Source organism: Grampus griseus (assembly GCF_964374135.1).
Source record: "Grampus griseus genome assembly, chromosome: 13".
Taxonomy (NCBI): domain Eukaryota; kingdom Metazoa; phylum Chordata; class Mammalia; order Artiodactyla; family Delphinidae; genus Grampus; species Grampus griseus.
In genome coordinates, this window is record NC_139007.1 from 39524921 (window position 1) to 39546172 (window position 21252).

Genomic DNA, 21252 nt, shown 5'->3' on the forward strand with positions numbered 1-21252 from the left:
TATATTTTTTAAATTGACTGAAACAAGGTATTTTCTATGTAAAGATATGAAAAACTAAATGAGCTTGTTTTCTGGACTCTTGTGGGAATTATTCCCTCCACTGCCCCCTGCCCAGTGAGTACCTTCCAAGAATCACATTCTAGGGCTATGAGATACCTCTGGCACCTGGATTTTTAATCTAAATTGGGGTGATTAAGCACAAAGAAAAAAGCATCCTGAAGTGTCCTTATAACTTGAAGTCTGACCAGGATTGCCAAGCATGTGGCTTCCAAGTATGTGAGTTGGAATGTGGTGAATCTTTTGTGTTATATGTAGGATCACAAGGAGGTAGCATCATTTGCTGAATTCTACTAGGGTGAGAGATGAAGTTATATATACTCTACTCCAGAAACTCAAAATGCCTTTTAGCTGAGTATCTCTTATAGTAAAAAAAAAACTTATCATATACCTCCAACACGCATATATTTGGTTATCTGTAAGTTGTGTTCTTATCCACATTAGGTACATTATAAAGTGTATATATAAAATGAATTTATATAATGATGTTGAAAAATGTAAAAAGTTTGAAAACTTTTCTAGAACCCTACTGGATAATCTGTGTTCCATGTGAGTCAGGAATGAACTGAAAAGTGTTCTAAGATCCTTGTACTATCTGTGATTTTTGATTAAGTGTATATTGTATTAGTTATCTATTGCTTCACGTATATGTTGTATTAGTTATCTATTGGTTCATAATAAATTACCCCCAAAATTAGTGGTTAAAATAACAATAATCACATATTGCCCTCGCAATTACTGGGGTCAGGAATTTGGGAGTGGCTTAGTTGGTGGTTCTGGCTCTGGATTTCTCATGAAGTCACAGTGAATATGTCAATTAGAGTTGCAGAGGTCAATCTGAAGGCTTGACAGGGGCTGGTGGAGCCCCTTCCAAGGTGAACACTCAAAGCCAGAACCAAGGTCCTCCGGGAGCAGAGAGAAGCACGGCCAGAAGTCCTGACCCACAGAATTTTGTGCAGAATAAAGATAGTGGTTGTTTTACAGTTTGGGGGTGGCTGGCTGCACAGCAATGGAACACTGAAACAGACTTTCTTCACTCTTCTGAGCTACGGACGGCTTTGTCAGTCTGGTGAAACTTATGGATTCCTTCTTAGAATAATGCTTTCAATCTCATAAAATAAAATAAGAAGCCAATTATACTGAATACAGCTATCAAGATATCAAAAAATTTTTTGTGGTATAGGAAATGTGTGCATCTTTGCTAATGCATTAAGTAACAAGAACTAGCAACTGGTTGAATAACTACCATAATTTTGGAATAGTGACACACATAAACAAGACATCTAAAACTGGAATGAGATATGAAAATATCTTTGTTTCTATTGGTGACAAAGTCAAGGTGCTGCTAATACTATTGTGGTTTGTAGCCTATATTAATTATTAGGTGAGTAAAATACAAAATTTCAGTTAAGGGTTAGTAAAAAATAAAGTATAATTATTTCCCCATTCAAATTCACAGACCTCTGAATTTTATCCCCAGGTTTAAAACTCCAGTCTTAAAAGAAATTTTTAGAGTAAGTTCTTCTATAATGGAGATGGAAGTTTAAGTATAAAGACAATGGGTATAGTAAGAGTTTAGCTGTTTTCTCAACTCCTACAGGATCCTTTTAATAGAAGTAATTCCAACAGCCATGTCACCTGTGACAAGCGCAACCCTTTGAAGACGTGCTGCACATGCTGTCCTACTGTGTACCCCTCTTACAGGGTGGATGAGTAGGTATCTGTGTCAGGATTCCTTTTCCTATGAATCCAGTACTGCTGTGACCATATAATTTATTATCCAAATTGGAACACTATGGGAATGAGAGGGGGGTCAAACAAATACTTCAGGAACCTGGGTATGAACCTAGACTCTCATGAGCAAATTGGGAAATAAGGTCACCCTGTCTATAATTCACTGGAAGTACTGCAGCTGTTGGCAGTCACAATACAAAATCAAATGGCATATTATTAATCATATAATCTTATGTTTGCCTTTTGCTTTCGCATGCATAGCTTCCAATAGCTTTTGATTTTCTTCTTCTATTCTCAATGTCTCTTCTTCGGCTTTTCTGAAATGAAAAGGTCCAAAATTTAGTTATCTTTGGAAATTCAGATATCTCACAATATTATAGAATTTAAGGCTTATAATGGTAAAATTAAAGAGTAGGTCATTTATAATATTCATTATACTTTTTACTTTATAATGTAAAAGTTTAATTTACTCATACTGAGGCTAGTTAGTTTTCAGAAATTTTGGGGTTTTTTTTTTGTAAGAAAAGTTGAAATATTGTATTTTAAAAACTTTGGCTATTAATTAGGAAACCTGGAAAAATTAAAAAAGGATTGTCTAACTCCAAGCTGGGATAATTTGTATCATTTTCCCTCTGATTAAATGAGAAGTGTTCACAACATAGAGTTAAATGAAAAAAGGTATAATATAAAACTACGTATAATACAAATTTACTTTTGTATTTAAAATGTATATAAATGATGATTAAAAGACAAGAATAAAATGAATCAAACTGTTAATAGTAATTATCTCTGGATGGTGGCATTCTGAGAGTTTTAAACTTTATTTCACATTTTTTGCACTTTAAAAATTTTTCCATATGAATAAGTAGAAAATTTTCAAATTTACCTTTGTAACCAGAAAAATTATTTTCTGATTTATTTTCTTTTTAATATAGTAATGATGAAATTTAAAGAGACTTGGGATAGGGAAACAAATATCTGGAGGGAATCTGTCTTTCATTAGGGTTCAAGGACTAAACCTGCCTTAATGATGAAGACAGGTATAAGGAAAGTTAGTAAAATGATGGAGAAAGACTATTTATTAAAAATTAAAACATGCATACCTTTGATCTAGAAATTCTGTATCTAGGAATTTAGCCCTCAAGTACTGGCATACTACTGCACAAAGAAGCATAAGAATGTTGACTGCATCTTTAAAAATAACATCAAAAAAACTGTATCAAGTATTCACAAACAGGGGACCAGTTAAGTGGAGTAGAGCCCATTCATCTCAACAGCCCACTCTGGGGCAGTCTTCTTCAGACCGTTCTATAGGTTGGTCATTCTCTCATATTCAGTGCTTTTTTGTGTGTTCTTTTTCCCCTTTCTTTGAAAATCTTTAATATATTCTCTTCAAAGATATTACTACACCTCTCCTCCCAACAAGCATGTTTCTTGTTAATAGGGGGTGTTCGCTCACTGTGTTCTAGATACAGTCTGTGATCCAGACTGAGGTCTTGGTGTAATTCGAGTTCTCTTTGTTCATGCCCCAGACTTCTGAGACTACTGAACATTGTTTGTGCATGCCTTCCCTACTTTGTTTTGTGTGAACTGGCAATCCTTCTACTTAGTCAGGTAGGGCTCTTTTGTGAGACTTTCCTCATCCAAAACCTGGGTACTGTATGCTGCTGCTAAGAATCTAAGACCTGACAAGAAGGAGGAAGAATTTTGCTGCCAGTTTCTAGCTACTTCTATATACTACTTGGATAGACAGTCAAAGACAAATGGTGATAACAGAAATTATTCTGCATTTGACTCATACATTTGAAAACTGATGTTGGAAAATCTAGAATCAGCATGTCTGTAGATATATGGCCAAAGATGTAATTCTAAATCCTGTTATTCTTATCTCTTGTCCAACCAAGTTGCAAGGCCTTTAAATGCATCTCTGACCATTTTTTAAAAAAAATTGTTTTAAATTTCATTTTCTGCAGTATATGAGAAAAAAGCAACATAGAGAAATGGAGAAAAGTCTGCTTCAACCTGGGCAAGTCTTTGCCATTAAGAAGTTTATAAAGACATAAAAATTTAGAATCAAAAGAAGTAAAAATTGATTATAGAGATAGCTCGGAAAATTCCATACGGTAAGAGGGAGGTGAAAGTTAAGAGTTGGGAGACAGTGGAGATGTCTTTTTCCTTTAAAAAAACCCTATAGATTAAATGTATTTTAAATTATCTACTTAAAATGTAGCAAACCTTCAGCCTAGAAATCACATGAACTTCGTTTTACTGTTATGTCAATAGCTTCATATGTTCTTAAATATTTGACTATTTCTCATACACTGGAAAAAAATTAGGTAATCCCTTAAATCCTAGCAAATTGTAGTTCCATTTGTAACAGAACTTTTAAAAGCTAAAAGTAAATGTAATAAGTTTGTAATTATTGTCTTAATACTTTTAGTCAATTTTACAAACAATTTTATTAACTAATCTAAATTATACTTTATGTATTTTCGGGTTAAGTTCATAAAGGAACGGCCAATTTAGGTGAACAATGAACATCAAATAACAAAATCCTCTGACACACAGTTATCAGTTATCCCCCACCCCCTAACAAATACCCACTTCCCAGCTCCATAATTCCTAGAGTTTAAAGAGCTCTCCTAAGTCCCAGCACAAATTGCTAGTATCTGAAGGGGAAAAGGAAATAACATTTGAGAAAGCTCCTATAGGTGTCATCATTAATAGTGGGAGGTTTAATGGGTTAATATAAAGAAATTTAGTTTTTGAATGTCTCAGCCTTTAACGCTTGGAGAAGTAGGAATCTCAGTGGACTAATGAAAAATTTTAGTGTCTAAAGAGCTTGTTTCAGGAAGGAAGAACAATTAGCACATTAAGACACTCTTTCTTTTTATACTTTATTTTCCAGTCTGAAGAACTTGATAGTTAAAGTTTAGTCTTGACCCCAGCCATGAACAGATGGAAGTGTGTCCACATTTTGAAATGTTCTTCATTGCACCCAGATTAGAGAATGAGCTCTTGATGTTGAACCTGTCAATTATAATAAGTAGTCTTGTTCTTTCCTTATGTAGAACTTAGGCTTTGGATTTTAGTCATATCACACAAGTGTATTTTCACTTTTTATTATATTATTTCTTTCATTTGTGGATTCTAGATAGCAAAATTATAATATTTAAGTCACAGATAAACATGGTAGAAAAAAATATCTTCCCTGTGCTCATTTTTTTACAGTGTCTTTGGAAAGTAGATATTTGGTTTAGAATGTCTGATGTGGGGCTGTGAAAACAGCCACAACTCTGTACTTTAGAGATTATGGAAGTATTTGTGAAATTACTGCTTTTCTTAGAATTAGAACTGGATCTAGTTAGTAGGCCACCATTTTGATGCTAAAGACATTTCATAAATATAAATTGTAAGTACATATTTAACAGCTATAAGAGGTTAATTAACCCAGTTTATTGTGCCAGGCAGATTTTACCTTGCCGCTTCTTCCTCTTTTCTTTTCTTTAGTAGTTCATCCAATAACCTTTCTAAAATCTTAGAGTCAATTTCTTGTTTATTCTCTAAATACAGTCTATTAAATAAATATTTTCCTGAAACACAAAGAGAACAATGTTAATTTTGAAGCTCGATAAAATATAGTGAGATATATTTTGGAAAATAACAATGAAAAGATTATTTATATCTATATCCAAATATATTTTCCTTTAAGCATTTATTTAAATAGAGCCCAGATTCTTTAAGAGACCATCTTAAATCCTTTTTTTTTTTTAACATCTTTATTAGGGTATAATTGCTTTACAATGGCGTGTTAGTTTCTGCTTTATAACAAAGTGAATCAGTTATACATATACATATGTTCCCATATCTCTTCCCTCTTGCGTCTCCCTCCCTCCCACCCTCCCTATCCCACCCCTCCAGGCGGTCACAAGCACCCAGCCAATATCCCTGTGCCATGCGGCTGCTTCCCACTAGCTATCTACCTTACGTTTGTTAGTGTGTATATGTCTATGCCTCTCTCTCGCCCTGTCACAGCTCACCATTCCCCCTCCTCACATCCTCAAGTCCGTTCTCCAGTAGGTCTGTGTCTTTATTCCTGTCTTACCCCTAGGTTCTTCATGACATTTTTTTTTCTTAAATTCCATATATATGTGTTAGCATACGGTATTTGTCTTTTTCTTTCTGACTTACTTCACTCTGTATGACAGACTCTAGGTCTACCCACCTCATTACAAATAGCTCAATTTCGTTTCTTTTTATGGCTCAGTAATATTCCATTGTATATATGTGCCACATCGTCTTTATCCATTCATCCGATGATGGGCACTTAGGTTGTTTCCATCTCCGGGCTATTGTAAATAGAGCTGCAATGAATATTTTGGTACATGACTCTTTTTGAATTTTGGTTTTCTCAGGGTATATGCCCAGTAGTGGGATTGCTGGGTCATATGGCAGTTCTATTTGTAGTTTTTTAAGGAACGTTCATGCTGTTCTCCATAGTGGCTGAACCAATTCACATTCCCACCAGCAGTGCAAGAGTGTTCCCTTTTCTCCACACCCTCTCCAGCATTTATTGTTTCTAGATTTTTTGATGATGGCCGTTCTGACTGGTGTGAGATGATATCTCATTGTAGTTTTGATTTGCATTTCTCTAATGATTAATGATGTTGAGTATTCTTTCATGTGTTTGTTGGCAGTCTGTATATCTTCTTTGGAGAAATGTCTATTTAGGTCTTCTGCCCATTTTTGGATTGGGTTGTTTGTTTTTTTGTTATTGAGCTGCATGAGCTGCTTGTAAATTTCTGGAGATTAATCCTTTGTCAGTTGCTTCATTTGTAAATATTTTCTCCCATTCTGAGGGTTGTCTTTTGGTCTTCTTTATGGTTTCCTTTGCTGTGCAAAAGTTTTGAAGTTTCATTAGGTCCCATTTGTTTATTTTTGGTTTTATTTCCATTTCTCTAGGAGGTGGGTCAGAAAGGATCTTGCTGTGATTTATGTCATAGAGTGTTCTGCCTATGTTTTCTTCTAAGAGTTCGATAGTTTCTGGCCTTACATTTATGTCTTTAATCCATTTTGAGCTTACTTTTGTGTATGGTGTTAGGGAGTGATCTAATCTCATACTTTTAAATGTACCTGTCCAGTTTTCCCAGCACCACTTATTGAAGAGGCCATCCTTTCTCCACTGTACATTCCTGCCACCTTTATCAAAGATAAGGTGACCATATGTGCGTGGGTTTATCTCTGGGCTTTCTATCCTGTTCCATTGATCTATCTTTCTGTTTTTGTGCCACTACCATACTGTCTTGATTACTGTAGCCTTGTAGTATAGTCTGAAGTCAGGGAGCCTGATTCCTCCAGCTCCGTTTTTCGTTCTCAAGATTGCTTTGGCTATTCGGGGTCTTTTGTGTTTCCATACAAATTGTGAAATTTTTTGTTCTAGTTCTGTGAAAAATGCCAGTGGTAGTTTGATAGGGATTGCATTGAATATGTAGATTGCTTTGGGTAGTAGAGTCATTTTCACAATGTTGATCCTTCCAATCCACGAACATGGTATATCTCTCCATCTATTTGTATCATCTTTAATTTCTTTCATCAGTGTCTTATAATTTTCTGCATACAGGTCTTTTGTCTCCTTAGGTAGGTTTATTCCTAGATATTTTATTCTTTTTGTTGCAATGGTAAATGGAAGTGTTTTCTTGATTTCACTTTCAGATTTTTCATCATTAGTATATAGGAATGCCAGAGATTTTTAAATCCTTTTTAGAAGGTGTATATGGGCATGTCATAAATAACTAAAACATAAAAAGAGGTAGTATAATATATTCTCTCCATGGAAATTCTCTTTTCAAATATATTTCCTTAAGATGCAAAATTACAGAATATTCTTGGCCCCCTCATCAAAGATTAGTTGACCGTTATATGTGTGAGTTTACTTCTGGGCTCTCTGTTCTGTTCCATTGGACTATGTGTCTGCTTTTCTGGTGGTACCATACTGTTTTGATTACTATAGCTTTATACAAAGTGACAGAACAATTAAAATTTAGTTCTGCTATCTTTATGTACTTAGTATTTCCCATTTAAGGTGAAGAAGGACTAATATATAGTTTTGCCCTCAGCCTCATATATTTTTCATTTAGAAGTTACAATGCTGACTGGGATGGGGTGTTAGATTCTCTGCTCCAAAGAATAATTGTAAGGGCCTGATGGAACATCAGGTGATCCCACACCATCTGTGGCCACCTACTCAGTGGATGGATGCCTCCTTTTGTGTACCTCTAGGTCATGAAGGGACTACTGGTGTGGTATTTGTACATAGGGAAGGTGGAGTGTTTTTCATTTTATATTTTAACTAAAAATATTATCAGCAATAAAAACTTCACTTTAAATTGACATGATAAATATTTACCAACCATTGTTTTCTGTGTCTGATAAACAGATGACTAAATCGGGTAGAATTCCTTTGTCGACTAAGACCAGCCACAGTTCTTTCATAATAGGGTAGTTGTCCAGTATCCATCCTCCATATTTTGGGGCACCATAAAACCTATTCTTATTTTCTTCAACTACCTGTGAAAAACAGCAAACTGAAATTACCATCATATCTACCCAAGTAAAGGATGCTACCTTGATATATTACTTTTGTGGACCTTAATCAAGTATCTTTTGAGTTTTTCTGACTTTCAGAAGGAAATAAAAAGAGCCACTTAATTTTAAAAGAGAAACTTAATTTTAAAGCAATAAAACTATAAGTTTTAAAAGTTAAGAACAGGAAGCAAAAGCCTTTCTTAAATAAATATAACAATACATGCTTACTATATGTTATTCAGTATTACAGAATCCAAATTCTGATTCAGAAGGTCTAGGGTAAGGCCCAAGAGTCTGTATTTCTAACATGCTCTTAGGTGACAATGGTCCTTGGTCCACTCTTTGAGTAGCAAGGTCCTAGCCCAGTTTGCCTTTTTTAGTGACAATCCTCTTCACTTCCTTTTTGCTTTTCAGCCTTCAATGTGAAAGGCTTCTACCTGCCACCCAATAATAATAACTTCAACACAAGTATGGAGATTAGATGTGGATCTATGAATATACCAATTCTGAAGGCTTTAAACAAGTTTGTGGGCCATCAGGAAATCACAGAATATTAGAAGTCAAAGGGGAAGAAATCTCAAGAAGACTGGTGTAACTCTCTGGCCTATGTAGAATTTAAGATTATCTGCTTTTTGAATTTCCATCTGAATGAAGAGTATTTTGAAAAAAAGAATTTTAACACTTTGAAATGTTTCACATAATAGAATTGGGGGAAAAAAGCTATAATGAAGAAGTATAAGTGAAATAAGTTAGAGAAAGACAAATACTACATGATCTCACTTATTTGTGGAATCTAGAAAAACCAAATTCACAGAAACAGAGAACAGATTGGTGATTGCCAGAGACAGGGCTGGAGGTGGGGAAATGGGTGAAGGTGGTCAAAAGGTACAAACATCCAGTTATAAGATAAATAAATCCTAATCATGTAATGTACAGCATGGTGACTATAGTTAATAATATTGTAGTGTATATTTGAAAGTTGCTAAGAGAGTAGATCTTAAAAGTTCTCACCACACACACACACACACACACACACACACACACACACACACAAATGTAACTATGTGAGGTGACCATGTTAACTAAACTTATTGTAGTAATCATTTTGCAATATATACAAATATCAAATCATTATGTTGTACATTTTAAACGAATACAATCTTATATGTCAATTATATATCAATAAAACTGGAAACAATATAAATGGTTAAAAAATTTTACTAAGTTTCAAAGATATGAAAATTAAAACAACATCAACATATAATTTATAGTTTCCCTATCTCATTCAATTTTTTTGAAAAAAATTTAATGGCTTCATAGTATTTAGTCAAATGAATAAACCCTAATTTGTTTAATCATCCTCTTCATGTTAAACATTTATATAACTTATAATTTTATTATAACATTGTGATGATATGATGGACATCTGCATATATAAATCTTTGTCTAAGTATATATTTCTTTAGGTTAGATTCCTATAAAAAGTGTTTTTAGGTCAAAACGAATAAAGGAATGAACATTTTAAAGGCTTTTTATATACATTGTCATGTTGCTTCCAAAATGTCTATAACAATTTTCACTCCTATGTGACTATACCATTACAGCCTCATTAGTATGGATTGTTATAAGTTTTAAAAAAATCTTTGCCAATTTGACAGGTAAGAAATTGTCTTTTTTCATATTTTTATTGACACTTGAACATTAAAATTTTTCAGTTAACCATTTGTATTTCTTCTTTGATGAAATAATCTGTTTACGTCTTTGTCTGTTTTTTACATTGGTATTAGATTTTCCTTGATTTGTAAGAAATCTTTATAATGAGGAATTAATGTGTCATATTTATTATAAATACTTTCCCCAGTTTGATGTTTGCTTTAAAATTTTGATTTTCATGGTATATTTTTTAAGGAAAGGGAATCATTGTTAAGTAGCATCTTCATTGAGATTTTGCTCTAAGAGTTCTTCCATGGCATTTGTGCCTAGAGTACTTGACCATTCTAAGATCATTTCAATATCACTACACTTCCTTCTGGGTAAAAACATGCCATTTTTACATTTAACAATTAATACGGAATTAATTTTGATATAAGCTGAGAATCTAAATTGTTTTTATCCTACCAGTTAATTTTATCAACACTATTAAATAATTCTTCCTTTCCTTTTGGGTTGTGATGTAAACCTTAGTATACACTCAGTTTTTATCTATACTGAGGTCTGTTTCTGTGCCTGCTCTGTGGTTCTGTTAGTTCTTGTGTGATTATCAGACTTATAAAGCAGTGTAACATCACATTTTACTAGTTGGTAGAGCAAGTCTCTCTCTGTTATACTTTGCCAGACTGTCCTTACCAATTCTCAACTATTGGTTCTCCCAAATAAATTTTAGAGACATTTGTCAGTTTTCAAAATACATTGACATTTTTATTATAATTGCATCAAATCTATAAACTAATTTAAGAAAGATACCTTAATAAGATTTTGTCTTTACATGTAAGAAATTAGTAATGACCTAGTTTTTAAAAATAGGTTTCCTACTCAGAGATCATGAAAATTGATGACAGGTAGAACAGTGTCCTGCATTGGTCTCTGTTCTCTTGAAAAAGACAATCTGATATGAGCTTTGATGTTAAAATCTCACGTGATTTAAACTCCCCCACAATCCCAGACTCACAGTTTACCATCTATTGACACTACTCATATTACTACATCAGAAGTGTTTTAGTAGTACTCCCTGTAGATTTGTATCCTCCAGAATAAACACTGGAAAGAATGGAGCAAATTATCAGTGAAGGGCAAGGATGGGATGTTCACAGTGCTAAAGACATCCCTGACTTGGATATCTCCTCCTTTGGGATGCTCTGTCTCACCTCCCAGGATGAGATAATAGCCTTGACCTTCCTGACATTCCTATACCTTGTACATATCTAGTTACCACTTAGCACATGAGAGTTAATTATTGGATTCTATGTCAGCCTTTCCTACCTGACTGATAGCTCCTTAACGGAAAGAGCTATGTTTAATTCATCTTTGTGTCCCCAGGCTCTAGCACAGTAGGTACTCAGAATGTTTCTGAAGAAATAAATTGATGACAGAACAACCTGAAGAGATATAGAAGTTGAAAGATCTCTTTGGGAAGCTCAGAGGGGGATAACAATTTGCCTTGGGTAGAGCCTGGGGCTCAAGGATTTCACCCAATGTGTTACAGAGTGGTTCTATACTCTCAGAGAACATTTTTTTTCTTCTCATGATTTTAAACTACATCATTTTCAAATTACAGAGAAATACATAAGTTCATTGAACGACCAAAACTGATTTGTTCTCTTTAACTTTGCTCTGAACGCTTACCCAAGCACTCTGTACAAAACAGATCCATATGGTCTTTATAAGCCTTCTGATTTGATATGGGTAGGACATAGTACCTGAGGCTTTATTTTCCCCTTAGATTGGAAAATCCGTGGTGTGTCCATCCATCTCCCCCATGAACATGTTCAAGGTGGCTGGATGAAATTAGTTAGCTAGGGAGCAAAATTTGTCTTGGTTTACAAATAACCGGCTCATAGATGAAAAAGTAACTTTGGTACTTGCTTCATATAAACTATCTTTTAACCAACTGGACTGAATTAAAGACAATAAAAGTTAATGAAGAATAAATGTCAAAGCTATGAAATCATATTGCACATTTGTTGATAATTATTGAAAATTTATAAGCAACTGTTCACTGGGGTACATTACACATAACAATGTTGACTGTAAAATGCACATGAATTTGAAGGCTACAGATTTCAACACTGTCATACAGGATTCTAAAATAATTGTACATATACTAGGTTAACATTTTCTCAGTTACTGTGAAATCAATGATAAAAATAAAGAGCCTGGATTTCTTACCTCTTGGAGAACTTCGTCTAAGATTTCAGCAATTTTTTCATGTGGCTGTTCAAAGTTCACGTCCTTTGCCATTTCAACCGTCTCCTTTATTATGGAAAGAACTTCTGGATGATCTGCAGTTACCTCCTCTATCACATATTCTATTACATCTAAAGTAAAATAAATCAATAAATTAATGCCATTAATAATTTTAGTAAACAATGCTATTTGCAATAGAACATGATTGTAAATACCTAACCCAAGGAAGTACTCTTTGTGTTCCTGCAGCACATGCCCGAAAAAGGGAGAAATAGACTGGATGGGAAATAAGTCAGGAATCACAAAATAACAGAGCAGTGGCTTAAAGCCAGTGCATCAGAATGAAAGTGAATGAGGCATGAAAAAAGTCATGTCAGGCAGGAGTCAAAACTCAGGAAGCCACGGAGAAGACGTAGGAAACAAAGGCTTCCAGGGGTCAGGCTAAAACTTGGGCATCTAGGGAATGAGTCAGAAAACAAAATAAATACTTCCAATTATAAGCATGAGACTAAATGGGACAATAAGAGGACGGGAGGTAGGCAAGTTGGAGGGGATGGAAGAAAGGGTGGCATAGGCTGGTTTTTGAAGTGTTAGACTTGATTCTTGTCTCATTGTGTGCTGAATGTTTCCTTACACGACTGAGCTGGCTCACAGGCTGCACCATGATGTAAACATTCATCCACTCCTCTATTGGGACATGAGATTGGCAGCTCCACCTGACTCCTCTACCTCTGCCTTTCCAATAGTGCCTCCTGAGCTGCCCCAAGGCTCTATCCATCAGGGTCTCATGCGAGAGCCCAATTGATCCTTGCCCAGAAAAACCCCAAAGGACCTTTGAAGAGCAGCTGCCTGCTGCCATCCCTGTCGTAAAGTGAGAAGTCTGTTCTCAGGGATAGAGAGAGCCAGCAGTTTCTGGAGAGCCAGAGTGGAAGAGGCAGGAACCCAAGATCTTCCGATAGCCAGGGAAAGAGGACATGAGGAGGCAGAAATAGCCAGGCAAAGGTACTAAATGTGACAGAAGATGCTAGTGGTCTATCCAATATCTGGTCTCCTTTTCCTTAGTAACAGAACCCTGATTTTGTTAGGGTCAGCCATGTGCCTAGCTAAAAACACTACATCTCCTAACTTCCCTTATAGTTTGGATGGCTGGTAGATAAGATGCAAGAAAAATTTGGGAAGGGGAGGCGGTGAGTCTTCTTGTTTTCTATTTAAAGAGGAACAACTCAGCTGGATGGAATGCCAATTTTTTGTCCCTTGTCTTTTCCCTTTTCCTGCACACTGATATGATGGCTGGCATGCTAGCAGCCATCTTGTGAATTATTACAGTAGCCACATGCCAGGAATGGCAGAAAAAATAGATCTCCTATCTTCTCAATATTCTTGTTCACAAAAACAATATATCACATGTTATTTTTTCTGTGTTCCTGCATGTCTAACTGTTCATATTATAGTAGCCTTTAAGATAAAGTAAGTGGATATTAATAATACTTTTTTTAAAAAAAAACCACACACATGTTACTCCTTCAAAATTCTAAAGGAACTATTTGTGATTTTTAGATCCACAGTCTAAGAGAACCAAACTACCCAAATGTTAATTTACCTTTTTTTGAATCCAACATTAGATCTTGACTAGAGTCTTGTTGACTTCTTTGAAGTGTAGACATTTTACTTGTTTCTTTTTCATCTGTGAATAAAACTCTGTTAACACGTAAAGAACAGTATTTAAAGTGTAGGTGAATCCCAAAGAAGATTGTGGTATGGGTCCAGGGACCCAGGACTCATGTTCCCAATTTCTTAAAAAATTAAAATAACAACCATAATAATCAAATAGGTAAACATATCTATCAGCAGTAGAAAATAAAGATAATGACTTAACTTATGACAAAACCAAGAGTAATTTCAGTTTCATATAATGCCAGTGGATGTAAATTGAAAAAAAAAATCAAATTTTCCCTTCCTTAGGTAACTAACAGACTCTTGGCTCCAAGAGGTAAAGGCTGTGCTTATCTCAGACACAGCGGGGAGAAAGGGTGCCTTTTACCAGGGTACACTGGCAGTGTTGGCATCCCTCCAGCAGTGGGTAGAGGCACTGATGACTGCTTCTACCTTGGACAGCTTCCCCCAAAGAGGGAACAGATAATACAAGGGAGGGGCTCCCTTTGTGTATGTACTGGTGCTGGGAATTCCGCAGCAGCAGAGATGGGGTTCCCAGATGCCACTTGGCCAAAATTTTAATTTCTGGGTCTTCTGTTAAGTGTGTGTGTGCGCATGCATGCTGGGGGAGGAGGAGTGTCATATATAAGTTTCTGACAGTGCCCAGTTCAATTCCTACTCAGCTTGAAATAAACACAAGGCAAAGACACATCTATCTGAATCAGGAGGAGAAACCAAATAGAAAAGATCAGCCCTACATTATATAACACAATAAATTATATATGCAATTAAAAATTAAATACAAAAAGGTCAGACCAATAAAAAAAAGAATATAAGTATATATATTAAATCTCTGGTTGAGAGGAAGACTTTTTAAGCCTGAAAGTAAATGGAAGAAATCAACAAAGGGGAAGTAATGATTTGACTATGAAAATGTGAAAAATTCCTCTACTTCAAAAACAGCAAGCTGATTTAAAAGACAAACCACCCAATTTGGAAAAAAAATATGAAAAATAAGTGAGTAATATAGAAAATGTATATAGGAACCATATAACTGATACAATTTAGAAAAATGGGCAAAAGACAAAAATGGTCACCTCAGAAAAGAAGAAATATAAATGGCTAACACAGTATTAAAATACTAAACTTCAGAAATAGTCAAATAAAAACTAAAATAATATTTAAAAAGAGAAAATACCGAGGAAACTATAACATGTAGTTTGTATATTCCTGACGGGAACATAATTTGGAACAACTTTATGCAAAGCAATTTGACTGTCTGTAGCTTCATACTCATCAAACTAGTGACTCCACTTATGTCAACACGCAGACAAAACTTCATGCAGAAAATTCATTGGAAAAAAATTTACTGGAGCATTATTTGTATTAGTAGCAAAAAAATAATTTAAGTTTTCGATGTAATGAACTAGTTAAAACTATTACCTATAAATAGGGAAATTGTGCAGTAATTTTAAAGGAGGGTTAAAATATTTTCTAATGAAATTATATAATTAAATGTAACATTATAAATAAAAAATAAAGATAGTTTATATTGTATGCTCTTGATTATATAAATGGAAAAGTTTTATAAGGGTAAATAGCACTAAATGATAACATTTCATAGCTACAACTTTGGGTTTATGATGCTCTGATTCCAACCCATTAAAGGAAGCAGAGAGCTTTTAAGAAAATTTATTATTGTATGATAATAATTGTGTCACGTCTGGAAACATACAAAAAAATCTGGGGGGCGTTCTAACTGTATTAGGCTTGCTGGGTTCTATTTTCTTCTTCATTCTGGTAAATCTATTTCTGTTCTACAGCTGCTCAGTTTAAATCTGTAAGAGAGAAGCTAACTCTTTTTCTCTTAAAGTTTCCAATTTGAGGGAGGGGGTGGGTAATTTTAAGCTTCAATATAAACATGATAAAATATGGAATAAATGGGAATAAGATCCACAAGCATGGCATTAGCAGCTCATTTTGTGACCGTCTTTATCATCTGACTTCATTTTGGCTTCTTCACTGTCCTCTAAAGAGCTTTCTCTTTGGGATTCAAGAGTGAACACTGCAGTGAAAGAATAATGTGCTTTATCAGCTAATCTGTTTATATTAGAAAAGATTTGGCTAATAATATTAGCAACATTTTCTTTATCATCTTCATCAAATGACAGATGCAACTCTTCTGAGCTTTTATATGCATCAGTTGGGAACTCATTTTCCTTCCTTTCAAATTCTCTTTGAGGGTCTTTTGAAGTTGACTGGGCTGAAAGATAGTAATTGGCTGTGTTAGCAAAAGGTAGCTGGGGGTAGGTAGACAGCCTTGGGCGTGTGAGTTCTGACTCAGTCAGTGTGGCTTTGGTGAATCATTTGGTCTCCTTGTCTAAGCTTCTACTGGGCAAAATGAGGATAATTAAACTGAAAACATCACTGCAACATTAACTGAGATAATGGGTGTAAACAATGAACTTAGAAAAGGCTTGGCACACAGGAAGCCTGCTCCATATTAGCTGCCATCCTCTGTATTATTATATAATTTTCTGTCTTAAAAAACCTCAGTATTCTCCACTGACAAAATTTCTTAAAAATATATTGGAGTGTGTGATGAATTGGGAGATTGGGATTGACATATATACACTAATATGTATAAAATGGATAACTAATAAGAACCTGCTATATAAAAAAATAAAATAAAATTCAAAAATTCCAAAAATATATATATATATAGGAGTAAAACCCCTAGCAAACAAATTCCAATTTTTTAAATGTTAAAAAGGGTTACCTTATTGTCAGATTTGGAATAATTAGTGAATTTGAAAAGAGATTTAGGTTTGTAGCATATAAGAGATATCATCTATTTCTATAGTCCAGTGAGAAAAGGCAATTTGTGGAAAGATGTAAAATCTGTGATATCATGCCACAATTTGATGTGAAAGGAATCACTACAGACTCCGAGAAACATTACTGAACACTGTTCATCCTCCAGAAGCCCTGCTTCCTCTCTCCATCCACGTTTCAGTTAAATGTTCCCTCTTCAAAGATGTCTTCCCTGGTTATCTTAACACTCCAGTGCCCCTACCCCAATCACCACCTGCCCGATTACTGTGTTATATATTTTTTCTATCTGTTTACTTTTTCCCCCTCTACCCCCCATTAAAATGTAACCACCTCAAGGACAGGAGCTTCAAGTGTCTTGTTCACCTCTGTTGCTCAGGGTCTAGAATCATGTCTAATACAAGAAGGTACTCAAGTGTTTTTGAATGAATTAAAGAATTCATTTTTGAATGAATTAACAAATGCATTTTATCCAGGCTCAAACAGATTGAGTAACAAGCCACCTTAGTAGTCTGGGTCAATACTTCTCAGGCTTTAGTTTGTGAGTTGTCCAAGAGTATTTATCTTTAATTTTGGTCTTAATTTTGAAGATAATATGATAAATACATAAATACATTCTTTTTAACATCTTTATTGGAGTACAATTACTTTACAACGTTGTGTTAGTTGCTGCTCTATAAAAAAGTGAATCAGCTATACGTATACATATATCCCCATATCCCCTCCATCTTGTGTCTCCCTCTCACACTCCCTATCCCACCCCTCTAGGTGGACACAAAGCACCAAGCTGATCTCCCTGTGCCATGCAGCTGCTTCCCATTGGCTACCTATTTTACATTTGGTAGTGTATATATGTCCATGCCACTCTCTCACTTCGTCCCAGCTTACCCTTCCCCCTCCCCGTGTCCTCAAGTCCATTCTCTGCATCTCCGTCTTCATTCCTGTCCTGCCCCTAGCTTCATCAGAACCTTTTTTTAAGATTCCATATATATGTGTTAGCATACGGTATTTGTTTTTCTCTGACTTACTTCACTCTGTATGACAGACTCTAGGTCCATTCACCTCACTACAAATAACTCAATTTCATTTCTTTTTATGGCTGAGTAATATTCCATTGTATATATGTGCCACATCTTCTTTACCCATTCATCTGTCAATGGACACTTAGGGTGCTTCCATGTCCTGGCTATTGCAAATAGCGTTGCAATGAACATTTTGGAATATGACTCTTTTTAAATTATGGTTTTCTCAGGGTATATGCCCAGTAGTGGGATTCCTGGGTCATATGGCAGTTCTATTTGTAGTTTTTTAAGGAACCTCCATACTATTCTCCATAGTGGCTGTATCAATTTACATCCCTGCCAACAGTGCAAGAGGGTTCCCTTTCTCCACACCCTCTCCAGCATTTATTGTTTGTAGATTTTTTGATGATGGCCATTCTGACTGGTGTGGTGATACCTCATTGTGGTTTTGATTTGCATTTCTCTAATGATTAGTGATGTTGAGCATCCTTTAATGTGTTTGTTGGTAATCTGTATATCTTCTTTGGAGAAATGTCTATTTAGGTCTTCTGCCCATTTTTGGATTGGGTTGTTTGTTTTTTTGATATTGAGCTGCATGAGCTGGTTGTATATTTTGGAGATTAATCCTTTGTCAGGTGCTTCATTTGCAAATATTTTCTCCCATTCTGAGGGTGGGCTTTTCATCTTGTTTATGGTGTCCTTTGCTGTGCAAAAGCTTTGAAGTTTCATTAGGTCCCATTTGTTTATTTTTGCTTTTATTTCCATTTCTCTAGGAGGTGGGTCAAAAAGGATCTTGCTGTGATTTATGTCATAGAGTGTTCTGCCTATGTTTTCTTCTAAGAGTTTGATAGTATCTGGCCTTACATTTAGGTCTTTAATCCATTTTCAGTTTATTTTTGTGTATGGTGTTAGAAAGTGTTCTATTTTCATTCTTTTACATATAGCTGTCCAGTTTTCCCAGCACCACTTATTGAAGAAGCTGTCTTTTCTCCATTGTATGTTCTTGCCTCCTTTATCAAAGATAAGGTGACCATATGAGCATGGGTTCATCTCTAGGCTTTCTGTTCTGTTCCATTGATCTATATTTCTGTTTTAGTGCCAGTACCGTACTGTCTTGATTACTGTAGCTTTGTAGTAGAGTCTGAAGTCAGGGAGTCTAATTCCTCCAGTTCCGTTTCTCTTTCTCAAGATTGCTTTGGTTATTTGGAGTCTTCTGTGTTTCCATACAAATTGTGAAATTTTTTGTTCTAGTTTTATGAAAAATGCCATTGGTAGTTTCATAGGGATTGCATTGAATATGTAGATGGCTTTGGGTAGTAGAGTCATTTTCACAATGTTGATTCTTCCAATCCAGGAACATGGTATATCTCTCCATCTGTTTGTATCATCTTTAATTTCTTTCATCAGTGTCTTATAGTTTTCTGCATACAGGTCTTTTGTCTCTTTGGGTAGGTTTATTTCTAGGTATTTTACTCTTTTTGTTGCAATGGTAAAGGGGAGTGTTTCCTTAATTTCTCTTTCAGGATTTTCGTCATTAGTGTATAGTAATGCAAGAGATTCCTGTGCATTAATTTTGTATCCTGCTACTTTACCAGATTCATTGATTAGCTCTAGTAGTTTTCTGATAGCATTTTTAGGATTCTCTATGCATAGTACCATGTCATCTGCAAACAGTAACAGGTTTACTTCTTCCTGATTTGGATTCCTTTTATTTTTTTTATTCTCTGATTGCTGTGGCTAAAACTTCCAGAACTATGTTGAATAACAGTGGTGAGAGTGGGCACCCTTGTCTTGCTCCTGATCTTAGAGGAAATGCTTTCAGTTTTTCACCACTGAGAACGATGTTGGCTGTGGGTTTGTCATATATTGCCTTTATTATGGTGAGGTAGGTTCCCTCTATGCCTACTTTCTGGAGGGTTTTTAAAATAAATGGGTGTTGAATTTCGTCGAAAGCTTTTTCTGCAACTATTGAGATGATCATATGGTTTTTATCCTTCAATTTGTTAATATGGTGTATCACATTGATTGATTTGTGTATATTGAAGAATCCTTGCATTCCTGGGATAAATCCCACTTGATCGTGGTGTATGATCGTTTTAATGTGCTGTTGGATTCTGTTTGCTAGTATTTTGTTGAGGATTTTTGCATCTATCTTCATTAGTGATACTGGCCTGTAGTTTCTTTTTTTGTGACATCTTTGTCTGGTTTCTGTATCAGGGTGATGGTGGCCTTGTAGAATGAGTTTGGGAGTGTTCCTCCCTCTGTTATATTTTGGAAGAGTTTGAGATGGATAGGTGTTAGCTCTTCTCTAAATGTTTGATGGAATTCGCCTGTGAAGCCATCTGGTCCTGGGCTTTTGTTTGTTGGAAGATTTTTAATCACAGTCTCAATTTCAGTGCTTGTGATTGGTCTGTTCGTATTTTCTATTTCTTCCTGGTTCAGTCTCAGAACGTTGTGCTTTTCTAAGAATGTGTCCATTTCTTCCAGGTTGTCCATTTTATTGGCATATAGTAGTAATCTCTCATGATCCTTTGTATTTCTGCACTGTCAGTTGTTACTACTCCTTTTTCATTTCTAATTCTGTTGATTTGAGTCTTCTCCCTTTTTTTCTTGATGAGTCTGGCTAATAGTTAATCAACTTTGTTTAGCTTCTCAAAGAACCATAGTTTTATTGGTCTTTGCTATTGCTTCCTTCATTTCTTTTTCATTTATTTCTGATCTGATCTTTATGATTTCTTTCCTTATGCTAACTTTGGAGAGTTTTTTTGTTCTTCTTTCTCTAATTGCTTTAGGTGCAAGGTTAGGTTGTTTATTTGAGATGTTTCTTGTTTCTTAAGGTAGGATTGTATTGCTATAAACTTCCCTCTTAGAACTGCTTTTGCTGCATCCCATAGGTTTCGGGTTGTCGTGTTTTCATTGTCATTTGTTTCTAGGTATTTTCTGATTTCCTCTTTGATTTCTTCAGTGATCTCTTGGTTATTTAGTAGCATATTTTTTAACCTCCATGTGTTTGTATTTTTTACAGTTTTTTTCCTGTAATTGATATCTAGTGCTAACAGCCATAAAAGGGGAAATAGACAGTAACACAATAATAGTAGGGGACTTTAACACCCCACTTTCACCAATGAACTGATCATACAAAATGAAAATAAATAAGGACATACAAGCTTTAAATGACACATTAGACTAGATGGACTTAATTGATATTTATAGGACATTCCATCCAAAAACAACATAATATACTTTCTTCTCAAGTGCTCATGGAAGATTCTACAGGATAGATCATATCTTAGGTCACAAATCCAGCCTTGCTAAATTTAAGGAAATTGAAATCGTATAATAAATTCATTCTTTATCATCTAGATGATCATTTGGATGGTATGTTATTTCAACGCTGGTCTTTTTGATGTTGTTTTTTATAATCTCTCCGGCACCTGGTTGGCCTCTCTTACTTGTTTATAGGCTA

At 35.1% G+C, this 21252-nt stretch overlaps 1 protein-coding gene across 1 annotated transcript in view; it reads right to left on the bottom strand.

Annotated features, from left to right (window-relative positions):
- AK9 (adenylate kinase 9) overlaps nt 1–21252 on the bottom strand; it is a 120922-nt gene that overhangs the window by 58923 nt on the left and 40747 nt on the right. The window contains exons 14-18 of the mRNA XM_082668796.1: nt 13880–13963; nt 12262–12410; nt 8202–8358; nt 5270–5384; nt 2032–2108 (exon numbers count right to left, since the gene is read on the bottom strand). Coding sequence (XP_082524922.1) covers nt 2032–2108; nt 5270–5384; nt 8202–8358; nt 12262–12410; nt 13880–13963 — 582 coding nt within the window. The remainder of the gene's footprint in view (nt 1–2031; nt 2109–5269; nt 5385–8201; nt 8359–12261; nt 12411–13879; nt 13964–21252) is intronic.